General features: G+C 46.5%; 1 protein-coding gene across 11 annotated transcripts in view; it reads left to right on the top strand.

Annotated features, from left to right (window-relative positions):
• The first annotated feature begins 4808 nt into the window (after window positions 1-4808).
• LOC141735684 (transportin-1-like) overlaps window positions 4809-13174 on the top strand; it is a 104884-nt gene continuing 96518 nt past the window's right edge. For 4 of the 11 annotated variants that reach the window (XR_012584809.1, XR_012584810.1, XR_012584811.1 and 1 more), the window contains exon 1: window positions 4851-4936. Coding sequence is in view for 2 of the 11 variants with exons in the window: in XM_074568770.1 (XP_074424871.1) it covers window positions 4928-4936 (9 nt within the window). In the remaining 9 variants the exon portion in view is untranslated. Of the gene's footprint in view, window positions 4937-5635; window positions 5727-13174 lie in introns of all 11 variants that reach the window. The other 7 variants (XM_074568768.1, XM_074568766.1, XM_074568769.1 and 4 more) reach the window with 6 other exon arrangements.

Raw genomic sequence — 13174 nt, 5'->3', positions numbered from 1 at the left:
GAAACAGGAGGAAGAAGCGAGAGAAATCACATAAGAGGTGGAAACTATCCCATCCCTGACATCAAAAGAACTTCAAGACGTGAGGAAAGATTACAGCCACCAGGCAGATGAGCAGATTGCTGCCTGGCTGCTCCAGTGCTGGAATAGTGGGGCCAAGAGTCAGCAATTGGAAGGTAAGGAAGCCCAACAGCTAGGATCGCTCGCTAGAAACCAGGGAATTGAGAGAGGAATTGGAAACAAGGCAGCAATTTGCAGTCTCTGGAGATGGCTTCTTTCAAGTGTGAGGGCAAGATATCCATTCAAGGAAGATCTCACAAACTATGAAGGAAAGTGGACTACCGTGGACGAAGGCATCCAGTACTTGAGAGAATTAGCAGTGCTGGAAGTCATCTATGGTGACCTAGATAATGATGAGGTCTCCAAAGATCCATATGACGTCCTGTGCATATGGGCCATGTGGAGAAAGGGGGTTCAAAATGCCCCAGCATCATATTCTAACAGCTTGGCAACATTGTATTGCCCAGATACGGATACACCAACTGTGGAGAGATCCTCTTCCTGGCTCAAAAAAATTGAAGAAAATATCTGTCCCTCCTCATCCCCATGGGCCAGCACCTGTTAGGGGTGCCCTGAGGATCCAGTCCTCTCCTGCCCTGGTCAGAGGGAAAGGGACCCCCAGGCACATGCCACATGGCGCACTCTGGTTCTTCCTCCATGACCAGGTGGAGGACACGAGGAAGTGGGATGGTGAACCCACCTTTAAGCTGGAAGCCCGTGTATATGAACTGAGAGGGAAGACAGCTGTTAAGAAGGGACCACCCAAGAAGGCTTAGTTGTTGTAGAGACACAAGAAGGCAATCAGCGATTGCCCAGCCACAGAAGGACTGAGATCACCTCCCTTGATCCCGGTGAGGGGACTTCTGGTCTGGCACTGCAAGGGTCAGACAGTGAATACTCTGACCAGGAACAGGAATAGAGGGTCCCTGCCTCCGGCCAGGAAGAGGAAAGGAATGATCAGGTATACTGGGCTGTGTGGATTCAATGGCCTGGCACATCAGACCCACCGAAGTATAAGGATTTGGTAGACACTGGTGCACAGTGTACGCTGGTGCCATCAGGGTATAGGGGCACAGAACCCATAGGGATCTCTGGAGTGATGGGGGATGCCAACAATTGTCTGTATTGGAGACTGAGGCAAGCTTAACAGGGGACAAGTGGCAAAAGCATCCCATTGTGATTGGCCCAGAGGCCCCTTGTATCCTTGGCATAGACTACATCAGGAGAAGGTACTTCAAGGACCCAAAGGGGTACTGATGGGCTTTTGGTGTAGCCACCGTGAACACAAAGACTAAACAGCTATCTACCCTGCCTGGCCTCTCGGAAGATCCCTTCATTGTGGGCTTGCTGCGAGTCAAAGAACAACTATGTCCCCACCAGCCACCAAGAAAGAAACATGAGCTTTCCTAGGCCTTGTGGGATTCTGGATAATGCATGTTCCAGATTATAGTCAGCTTGTGAGCCCTCTCTATCGAGTGACCTGAAAGAAAAACTATTTTGAGTGGGGCCTTGAGCAACAACAAGCCTTTGAGCAGATCAAACAGGAAATAGCTCATGCGGTAGCTCTTGGGCTTGTCCAGACAGGACCAGCTGTGAAAAATGTACTTTACACTGCAGTTGGGGAACATGGTCTCACCTGGAGCCTCTGGCAGAAAACATCAGGAGAAACCTGAGGTTGACCACTACAGTTTTGGAGCAGGGTTTTTTTAGGATCAGAAGCCCACTACACTCTGACTGAAAAAGAGATACTAGCAGCATTTGAGGGGGTTCAAGCCACTTCAGAAGTTGTTGGTACAGAAGCATATCTCCTCTTGGCACCACAACTGCCCATGCTACACTGAATGGTCAAAGGAAGTATCCCCTTTACACATCACACAACCAGTGCTACATGGAGTAAGTGGGTAGTGTTGATCACACAACGGGCTCAACTAGGGAAACTCAGCTGCCCAGGAATCCTGGAAGAGATCATGGACTGGCCAGAAGGCAGAGATTTTGGAGCATTGCCTGAGGAGGTGGCTCATGCCCAAGAGGCACCACCATATAATGAGTTATCATAAGATGAAAGGTGTTATGCTTTGTTTACTGATGGATCCTGACATTGAAGCCACTGAAGAAGAAGGTGAGTCAAGTCAGTTTGCAGAAGTGAAAGCCATCCAACTAGCCCTAGAGACTGCTGAACAAGAAAAGAGGCCCGTACTCTATACTAACCTTGGGGGAAAAATATTCTGTGATGTGAGTTGTATGTTGTAGGAAGTAATGTAGCAGGAACTACCTGAACCTGATGAAGAGTGAGCTTTGCAAGGAACTGGGCGAGTGCAACAATGACCCAAACCAAGCTGGTGTTGGCACCCAACAATCAAATTATGTGGGACCTGAGCACGATGGTATGGAATAAGGGGTGGAGATTGTATTGGGTCTGGCTGGGATGGAGTTAACTTCCCCCATAGCAGCCCTCATAGTGCTGTGCTTTGTATTTGTAGACAAAATGGAATGGTGTTGATAACACACCAGTGTTTTGGCTACTGCTGAGCAGTGCTCCCACAGCATCAAGGCTTTCTCTCCAACACCCCTGTCCCAAAGGCCAGTAGGCTGGGGGTGGGCAAGAGGTTGGGAGGGGACAGAGCCAGGACAGCTGACCCCAACTGACCAAAGATATTCCATACCATACGATGTCACGCTCAGCAATAAAAGCTAAGAGAAGGGGGGGGGGGCATTCATTATTAAGGCTTTTGTCTTCGTAAGCAACCACTACGTGTACCAAGGCCCTACTTCCTGGGAAGTAGCTGGACATCACCTGCTGATGGGAAGTAGAGAATAAAATCTTTTTGTTTTCCTTTGCTTCCTTGCACGGCCTTTGCTTTTCTTTATTAAACTGCCTTTATCTTGACCCACAAGGTTTTTTCATCTTATTTTCTCTCCCCTGTCCTGCTGAGGAGGGGGAATGATAGAGTGGCTTGGTGGGAACCTGGCAGCCAGCCAAGGTCAACCCACCATAAACACCAACTCTCTCAGCCTTTCTTTATAGGAGAGGCGCTCCAGCCCTCTGATCATCTTTGTGGTCCTCCTCTCGACTCGCTCCAACAAGTCTGTGTCCTTCTTATGTTGGGAGCCCCAGAGCTGGACACAGTACTCCAGGTGGGGTCTCACGAGAGCAGAGGGGCAGAATCACCTCCCTCGCCCTGCTGGCCCACGCTGCTTTTGATGCAGCCCAGGATACAGTTGGCTGGATACAGCTGGGCTGCAAGTGCACGTTTCCGGCTCACGTCCAGTTTTTCATCCACCAGTATCCCCAGATCCTCCACGGGGCTGCTCTCAATCCATTCATCCCCAGAGAAGTCCAGGAACACCCTGGCTATGCACTTGTGTTGCCAACTCAAGATGAAATCCAGGGTGATGCATCTTTGCTGCCTAGCCCTTAGTCTTGTTTTTCATTTTTATGATTTTTGATATGTGTGTCAAACAGCTCCTGTGGAGCCCCTGCAGCTGGCTGCCGCTGCTGCCATTGCTCCCCTGGTGTGGGGGGTGTGGGGAGAGGAGCACAGCCTGGGGAGCCTGGCAGTGCCCCAAGGGAAGGGCACGTGTGAGGGGCCCGTTTGTGCTGGTGGGTCTGAGGGACAGGTACTGCTGAGGAGGTAAGATAGCTCCTTATGGGTGGGTATGTGCTGCCTGAGGGATTAGTGGCCCTTCACACTAGTGCCTCTTTGAGGGAGGCGGTGGTGGGTCGGGAGAAAGGGGACTGTGTGTTGGTGCCCCTGAGGGCAATAAAAGCAATAAAAGCTCTCAAAACCAAAAGTAGTTTAGAAAGGAGATATTGCTTTATTCAATGTCGGGTGCTAGGGGGAAAACCCACAAATCTAGCACACCTCACTGGGCATATTCACCCATTATTTATACACAAAAGATTCTCATAATTCCACCTACCTAATACATAACTCCACCTAGGGTTACATATTCATTAGGATGACTGAATAGCCTTTTTGCACATGCGTATTAAGTTTTGCTGCATCAGCAAAACACTTCTGCACAAGCATGAGCTTCTCGGTGGTCATTTGGGTAAGGAGACCCTTCCTCACATTATCCTTTTAAGGTATTGAGTCATCTCAGGACAGTAAAAGTTTGCTGTAAGTTTGCCAACTTCTTGAGGATGATAAGGGTGTTCCTTGAAGTAGCCACAGCTCTGTCCTAATTGGTATAGGAGGACATACTTGATGCATAAAAGAACCTCGAAGTGATTAACTACTTCTTGTTATCCCATCCTTGGTGATGAGCTACTTCTGGCTGTCTCCTCATTATCACTATCTGTAACATCAGCTCAGTGACTATTTTCTCACACAGTAAGGTTAGTAGGAAACAAACAACATTTTAGTTAGCACATGGTTATAAACAAAGCAGGGGCCTGTCTTTGGTAACAAGGAGGGCAAACGTCCCCCTTGTCCCCAGGCAGGAGTCAGTGTCTGGGCATGAGGCCCGTGTGCACGTGTCTCCAGCAGCAAGCCGTGCGGAAGCAGGGGGATTAGCAGAGACAAGTGGCCCTATGCATGGGAGCCCGGGAGAGGCCGAGGGCGGGGGTCGGGACTGAGAGGCTGGGCGGAGCCGGGCGGCCATTTCACTGCCGTCTCTATCACACCCGAGGTCACGGACCGCAGACTAGGCCGCCGTTGCTAGGCTGACCGGCCAGTGACGCCCCCGCCCTCCCCCCGCGCGCGCAGCCCCGCCCCTCCCCCCCCCCGGCCAATCGGAGGGGTGGTGGCAGGCGGAGCAAGGTTCCCTTTGTTCAGCCATTTCAGGGGCCGTAGTGGGTTTGGGTACGGAGTCGTGGAGGGAGAGGACGGGTTGTTCTCTCGTCATTTCTCTGTCGTCGGGTTCTGGGATGGTGTGGGTAGGTGTTTTGCCTGCGAGGGGTGGGTTGGGATGTCTCATCTCTGGCAGCTGCTGCCTGCGGGCCGGGCGGGCAGGGCAGGGCAGGGCAGGGCAGAGCAGCGCAGAGCAGCGCAGCGCAGCGCAGCCGCGGGCCCAGCTATTGTTAGGGATTTTCGCGCTGCCGCTGGGAGGGGAGTTGTGCGGGCCCAGCTGTGGGCTGCTTCTTTCCCTCCCGCTGTCGCTGCGGGCTTTGCTGCCTGATGTTGATGGATCAATGGACGAGTGGGCGGTAGGGTAGGGTGGCCGCGGCATGAGAGGCGTCCGGAGTCTTAGGTCGGAGGACCAGGCACTCCTCCTGGTGCTACGGCTGGTGCCGTCCTCGCAGCTGGGCCGCAAACTCTGCCTTTGCAGCGAGCCGGAAAGTGAAAGTTGCCTCGGGAATATAAGAAAGCGGCCATGTTTCCTGCCGTTTTTTTCTGGGGTGTGTAGGGTCCCTGCTGTGCAGATCTGGCTAGGTGGGATTCCTTTAATTATTATTTTTTTTCTAAGAAATATTTGAGAGGAGTGAAATCCCGTGTTTGTCTTGTACTTTTGTTTGCTTGCTTGGGGAGGTTGTTAATTTAGGTGCTCAATGGAAATAACTGATGGAACTTGTAAAACCTTTGTGGGGTGACCATACAAAGGGCCTAAACGCTTTTTCAATCTCCTTGCTGTGAAGGTAACAGTTCCTCTCCCTTGAATTTATGCTCAGCACCTGAGAGATCCTCCAACTGTGAGGCTTGTTCTGCTATGTACTCCGGCTACCACAGGTTCATAACTTGTTTGCTTGCTTTCTTGCATGTTTAAGTAGTCCTTAATGTGGTATTTGAATATCTCACAGATATTGTTCAATCCTTACAACACTCATTGAACAAAAAGTTAACTTGTGTCCCTTCAGTATGTGAGTAATTAAACAAAATAATCGCATGTCCAAGATCATACTTCTGGTAGAAGTATGAAGGAGCCTTTGGTAGAATTGGAAACTGAGACTATATTTCTAATCCAGAGTCTCAGCTATGTTTAAAAATTACAGTATACGGTCTATTTCTAAAAGTCCTTGCTTTGCATCTGCTGTGTGAACTGTAGTTATTTTTGAGTTATGTGTGGGAGGGTGGAGGAAAGTTGCCTGCAATTGGGAAGAATAGTTTCTATATGATTAGAATTACTTTAGAATGCATTTCTTGAAAATATCTAGCTAGCTTATACTTAAAGTAGTATCATATAAAGGGATAACTATGATCCTGCAAAAACAGGGTTAAAAAGCAATTTACTCTCTGTCTTGAAGGAGGAAGGCTCTGGTTAGAATTAATATTGACTAAGGACCATGTTTACCATTGGATATAGACAGTGACACAGACTTCAGTGACTTCTGAAATTGATATAGATGCTAAATTGAGCTAAGTGTGCCTTGAGGCAGGAAAGTGAAAATACCATTAATTATGGGTTTATAAATGTAGGCTTTTATTGGATTATCTGACATACATTTTTCTAGTATATTTATTTTTATTCCAGTTTAGGAGTGCTTGTATGCAGATATTCAAGAGAACAGATATACATGCTTAATTTTAGGTTCATGGTGTAAACTGGAGCAACCCCAGGGACTGAGCTACCTTATATAATCGGGTGATAGGTACACACAGAACTGTCCAGCAGACTGGTGGAACTGGAGTAGAGTTTAATTCAGTCAAGTTTCCTTCCTACTCCTTTGGGCACATCAAGATGCTATAGCTACAAAGGAGGGTGGCAGAAGGCCCTGATCCTTCCTACTTCACCATGTCTAGTTCAGGATATAGGAAGAGGACCAAGAAGTGCAGGTCTGCCTGAGGGCAGCAGAGCTGTTCATTACTTGTTGTGGTTTAACCCCAAGCAGCAACCAGGCAACTGTTCATTTAGTCCTCCTCCTTCCAGTGGAATAGGGGAGGAGAAACTAGTCAGCACTAGGTTGAAAACACTGGAGTCTGAAGTGGAGATACTTTTGGAGCCCCATGGAAAAGGAATTAAAGTAGACAAACTGATGAGAGGAAATGATTGGGTTTTTTAAAAAAATAAAATAAAAAACAAAACAAACCATGGTTGTTTTATGTTTCTCTCTAACACAGAAGTGTATGCACTAGTGCAAGTACGCATGTGTTGGTGTATCACATCTTCAGATATCTGCTTATCTTAAAATCTTTTAACCTTTGATATGTAAAAATCCAGTTGGTCATTTGGTCACACTACCAAACATCTTCAGACAGCTTCCCTTCCAAAATCCTCCTCTCTGTAGATGACTTTCTATAGTCTTTCTCTGTTTCTTGACTAAAAACTGGGTAATGCACTGTAACTTCACACGATGTTTTGCTTCTGGAGAATACCTTATTACAGTTGTTCTCTGAGCCAATGAGTACTTCTGATATATTTTACAATTTCTGACAATAAAATATCTTTCAGTTTAGCAAGGAAGCATATTTTAGGTTAGGCGCTGTCCATTCTAGCACTTCTCTTAATTTCTTGGTGATCACACAGAATCAATATAGCAAACAAAAAAATAAAATAAAGCACAATTGGCAGTATTTTCATAGCTTCCTTCATTTGGAGTGTACGTTTTAAGGTGTGCTTTGTTTTGTTTGCTACTTACATTTGCAATCCTTTAAAATGTTGATTGGAAAGATGATACTGATAAGGGAATTTTATGAGACTGAGCTGAATTTTGTGTGTAACCACCAGAGTTCAGTCTCATTAATAGTTGTACAATGTATTTGAAAAATGAGATAGGTTCCTTTTAGATAAGAAAAAAATGAATGTAATATATGAAGCTGCATGCTTTAATATTTTCCCTTTTTAGAATATGGACTTTTATATCTGCGCATGAGATTGAGATTATTGCCGTTGCTTTGTTTCTTTTATGCTAGGTAACAGGACTAATGGAGCATAGTGAGGCTTTGATAACCTCAGCTCCACTGGGGTGGAACTCTCCTTGTTTTTAAAAAATAAATACAATAAGATAGCAGAGGTTGCCTTTTAAGGATCTTCTTGTAGGTCTTGCTTTGGATAAGCATATTTCAGGATGCTTCTAAATTCAGAAGTAATGCAGATTTAATTGGATATAAGGATGATTTAAAACTTTCTTTACCACACTTATTTCTTGAAGCTTTGGAGAAAGAGTATACCCTTGCCAATAAATAACTATCCTAAATTATCTGAGGTCATACAAGTTGAGCTTATACTATGACAGACATTTTAAAAGTTGGCCTGTGAGTTATTAGTAATCTGAGTTGCTATTTTCACAAATAACAGATGATACTTAGATTTTTACATTAGAACTAAATACTTCTACGTGTAGGGAAAACAATAATAGAAAACTTATCAATTTGGCAGCAGTAAGAACTAATTTATATTTTTCATCCAGTTTTCTTGATATACTTCTTTGATAAAAGGTAATAGCAGAAATCATAATGAAGTGTTAGTGATAAATAAGGAGGTGAGGTGTTCATTTCAGAAGCTACCCAGTATAGAAGAATTTGATACTTGTGATAAAACATTACCTCTGTCAGAAGAAATTTTAGAAAAGATGCTATATTACGTATTTTGAGCTCTGAAACATCCCTTGTAGCATCTTCTGTGGACATTACAATAGATATCTCAAGTTCAGAGGAAATTCAACAAAGTGGTCATATACAGTGTAATGTTTTCATTGCAATTTAATCCTTGGGTCCTCCAGAAGATGATGTTAACTTAAGATACTAAAATTCATAATGCTGTTGTCACAGCGTTTTCCCCCCCCCTTTTTTTTTTTTCCCCCCTTGAGTGAAGCTTAGCTGTCCTGTCTACACTTTAGGTAAGTGTGTATTAGGGAAAGCTGGTCATAATACAGATGTCCTTTGAGATTATGCTAATATACTCATAAGCATGTGTGGGACTGAACGCTGCTTTCAAGTTCAGTTTTGAAATTCTGAATAAATACTTAAACTTAGTGCTGGTCTTATCCATGCTGAGTGACTTTCATAGAATCATTTAGGTTGGAAAAGACCTTTAAGATTGAGTCTGACTGTAAACCTAACACTGTCAAGTCTACCACTAAACCACGTCCCTAAGTATCACACCTACACATCTTTTAAATACCTCCAGGGATGGTGTCTCGACCACTTCCCTGGGCAGCCTGTTCCAATCCTTGACAACCCATTCAGTGAAGAAATTTTTCCTCATATCCAGTCTAAACCTCCCCTGGTGCAACTTGAGGCCATTTCCTCTTGTCCTATCACTTTTTATGTGGCAAAAGTGACCAACAACCACCCCTCAGGTAGTTGTAGAGAGTGATAAGGTCTCCCCTCAGCCTCCTTTTCTCAAAACTAAACAACCCCAGTTCCCTCAGCTGCTCCTCATAAGACTTCTTCTCCAGACCCCTCACCAGCTTTGGTGCCCTTCTCTGGACCTGCTCCAGCACCTCAGTGTCTGCCTTCTAGTAAGGGGCCCAAAACTGGCCACAGTATTCCAGGTGGGACCTCACCACTGCTGAGTACAGGGGGACAATCACTTCCCTAGTCCTACTCACCACACTGTTCCTGATACAAGCCAGAATGCTGTTGGCCTTCTTGGCCACCTGGGCACACTGCTGGCTCATATTCAGCAGGCAGTTGACCAACATCCCCGGGTCCTTTTTCACCAGACAGCTTTCCAGCCACTCTTCCCCAAGCCTGTAGCGCTGCATGGGGTTGTTGTGACCCAAGTGCAGGACCCAGCCCTTGGTCTTGTTGAACCTCGTGCCGTTGGCCTCAGCCCATTGATCCAGCCTCTCCAGATCTCTCTGTGGAGTCTTCCTGCCCTCAAGCAGGTCGACACTCCCACCTAACTTACTGTCATCTGCAAACTTACTGAGGGTGCACTTAATCCTCTTGGCCGGATCATTGATAAAGATATTAATGAGAACTGGCCCCAGTACTGAGCCCTGGGGAACAAATAGGGAGCTGAATATGGTTCATGTGCACCTGACACTAATCTTGGTATGCTTGAAAGACTTTTATGCTGGCAAAAAGCACCCACTGAATTACAGTGACTCAAGAATGATTTCTGCCTCTGAATACCCCCTTGGAAGAGATTTGGCCTGGTACAATGAGTGGGGCTTGTTACCCAGGGCAGTACGTTTTACTTTGACCTCCCAATCCATAATCCATAGTTATCCTTTATTTTCCATGTTTTCCAAAATCCCTCTCATGTTAGGCAATTAAAGAGATTCATATGCTTCATGTAGGAGATTTAAGTAAAATACTCTAGAATTTGGAGAAAGAAGCTTATGTTGGGGGGGGAGTGAAGGGAAGGGAAGGTTTTACTGGTTTAGACTTCATCTGATATCTTCTGTCACAAATTCAGGAGGTGATGATTTTCTCAAACAGCCCTCCAATTTCAGAATGTTTTATGACTATCAGCATTAATATCTACTACCATTTTAATAACTAGCATGTGTGATTACAGTGGTGCATTAGCAACACAAGAACTTTCAATTTGGTATCTCTATCTGCGGAAATGAAATAACAGCACGTTTGAAGGGATGCTACATCCAAATGTATCCTTGTCCAGAAGATTAGTTGATCAAAGGCATTTTAAATCAAGAGATCTTTACAGGTTTGCATTATGCCCACCACTTGTTCAGTTAGCTGGACTTCTTAATGAATTATAAGAACAGTGTTCCATCCTACCAAAATAGAATTCAAAGCATTCTCACTGATTTCCAAATTGGTGAACACTTAACAGGTTCCTGTCTCTGCAGCTGACTGTATCATGCATCTAATTGAATCCACCAGCTGCAATAGACTTGGTTTTCAGTTCTGACTTGTATGTAAGCCTGTGCTATGTGTTGATGTTTATAAACCTAATTTGCATTAAGTTTTAATTGATTGTTCTACAAAACATCAAATCATAGAATGGTTCAGGTTGGAAGGAACCTTAAAGATCATCTAGTCCCAACCCCCCTGCCCTGGGCAGGAACACCTCCCACCAGACCAGGCTGCTCAAAGCCCCATCCAGCCTGGCCTTGAACACTTCCAGGGATGGGGCATTGACAACCTCCCTGGGCAACCTGTTCCAGTGCCTCACCACCCTCACAGTAAAGAATTTCTTCCTAATCTAAATCTCCCCTCCTTCAGTTTGAAGCTGTTACCCTGTTTCCTATCATTACACTCCCTGATAAAGAGTCCCCCCCATCCTGCCTGTAGGCCCCCTTTAGGTACTGGAAGGTGGCTATAAGGTTTCCCCAGAGCCTTCTCTTCTCCAGGATGAACAACCCCAGCTCTCTCAGCCTGTCCTCATAGGAGAGCTGCTCCAGCCCTCTGATCATCTTCGTGGCCCTCCTCTGGACCTGCTCCAACAGGTCCGTGTCCTTCTTGTGCTGAGGACTTCAGAGCTGGACACAGTACTCCAGGTGGGGTCTCACCGGAGCAGAGTAGAGGGGCAGAATCACCTCCCTTGACCTGTTGTCCACGCTTCTTTTGATGCAGCCCAGGATGTGGTTGGCTTTCTGGGCTGCAAGCACGCATTGCCAGCTCATGTTGAGCTTCTCGTCCACCAGCACCCCCAAGTCCTTCTCCTCCTCAGGGCTGCTCTCAAGCCATTCTCTGCCCAGCCTGTATTTGTGCCTGGGATTGCCGTGACCCAGGTGCAGGACCTTGCACTTGGCCTGGTTGAACTTCATGAGGTTTGCAGGGGCCCACCTCTCAAGCCTGTCCAGGTCCCTCTGGATGGCATCCCTTCCCTCCAGCGTGTGTTTGTGCATGCTGTGGCCCATCATCCATTTTATCCACAACGGTGTGCTGGTTTTGCACCTTTTTATGTGTGGAAACTGTATTGCCCTACATCAAGATCGAAGGAGCCTGGGTTGCGGTGATCATGCACTGGTGGAGTTTGTAGTCCTAAGGGATATGGGTCAGGGGAAGAGTAAAGTCAGGACCTTGAATTTCAGGAAAGCAAACTTCCAGCTCTTCAAGGAGTTAGTCAATAGGACCCCCTGGGAAACTGCCCTCAGGGACAAGGGAGCAGAACAGAGCTGGCAGATCTTCAAGGACTCTTTCCATAGTGTGCAAGAGCTCTTGATCCCCAGGTGTAAGAAATCAGGAAAGGAAGGCAAGAGACCAGCATGGCTGAGTCAAGACCTGCTGGTCAAACTAAAGGGCAGTGGAAGCAGGGACAGGTATCCTGTTATCTTCACTGGCAACCTCTCTCCCCACGCCTCTCAAGTGGATGGACCGCAGGGCAGGGACTGGGGGAGCAAAGTCCCTTTCACTGTAAGGGAAGATCAGGTTCAAGACCACCTGAGGAAGCTGAACATACAGAAGTCTGTGGGACCCAATGAGATGCATCCCAGAGTCCTGAGGGAATTGGCTGATGTAGTTGCCAAGCCACTCTCCATGATATTTGAAAAGTCGTGGCAGTCAGGTGAAGTCCCTGGTGACTGGAAAAAGGGAAACATTGCACCTGTTTTTAAAAAGGATAGAAAGGAGGACCCTGGGAACTACCAATCTGTCAGCCTCACCCCTGTTCCTGGGAAGATCTTCCGAGAAGCTATGTTAAAGAGGATAGGGAAGACAGCCAGCATGGCTTCACCAAGGGCAAGTCCTACCTGACCAACCTAGTGGCCTTCTATGATGAAGTGACTGCATCAGTGGACAAGGGAAGAGCTAGAGATGTCATTGATCTGGGCTTCTGTAAAGCTTTTGACACGGTCCCCCACAACATCCTTCTCTCTAAATTGGAGAGGTATGGATTTGATGGATGGACTATTTGGTGGATAAGGAATTGGTAGGATGGTCGCATCCAGAGGGTAGTGGTCAATGGCTCAATGTCCAGATGGAGATTGGTGATGAGTGGTGTCCCTCGGGGGTCTGTACTGTTTAATATCTTTGTCAATGACATAAACAGTGGGATCGAGTGCACCTTCAGCAAGTTTGCAGATGACACCAAGCTGAGTGGTGTCACTGAAAAGTCTGAGGAACAGGATGCTGTTCAAAGGGACCTGAACAAGCTGGAGAAGTGGATCCATGTGAACCTCATGAGGTTCAACAAGACCAAGTGCAGGGTCCTGCACCTGGGTCGGGGCAACCCCTGGTATCAATACAGACTGGTGGATGAAGGGATTGAGAGCAGCTCTGCCGAGAAGGATTTGGGGATGCTGGTGGATGAAAAGCTGGATATGAGCTGACAATGTGTACTCACAGCCCAGATGGCCGACCGTATCCTGGGCTGCATCAAA

The sequence above is a fragment of the Larus michahellis genome, chromosome W (genome assembly GCF_964199755.1).
Source record: "Larus michahellis chromosome W, bLarMic1.1, whole genome shotgun sequence".
Taxonomy (NCBI): Eukaryota; Metazoa; Chordata; class Aves; order Charadriiformes; family Laridae; genus Larus; species Larus michahellis.
Note: the sequence above shows the minus strand (reverse complement) of the source record. Positions and strands in the feature narration are given on the sequence as shown.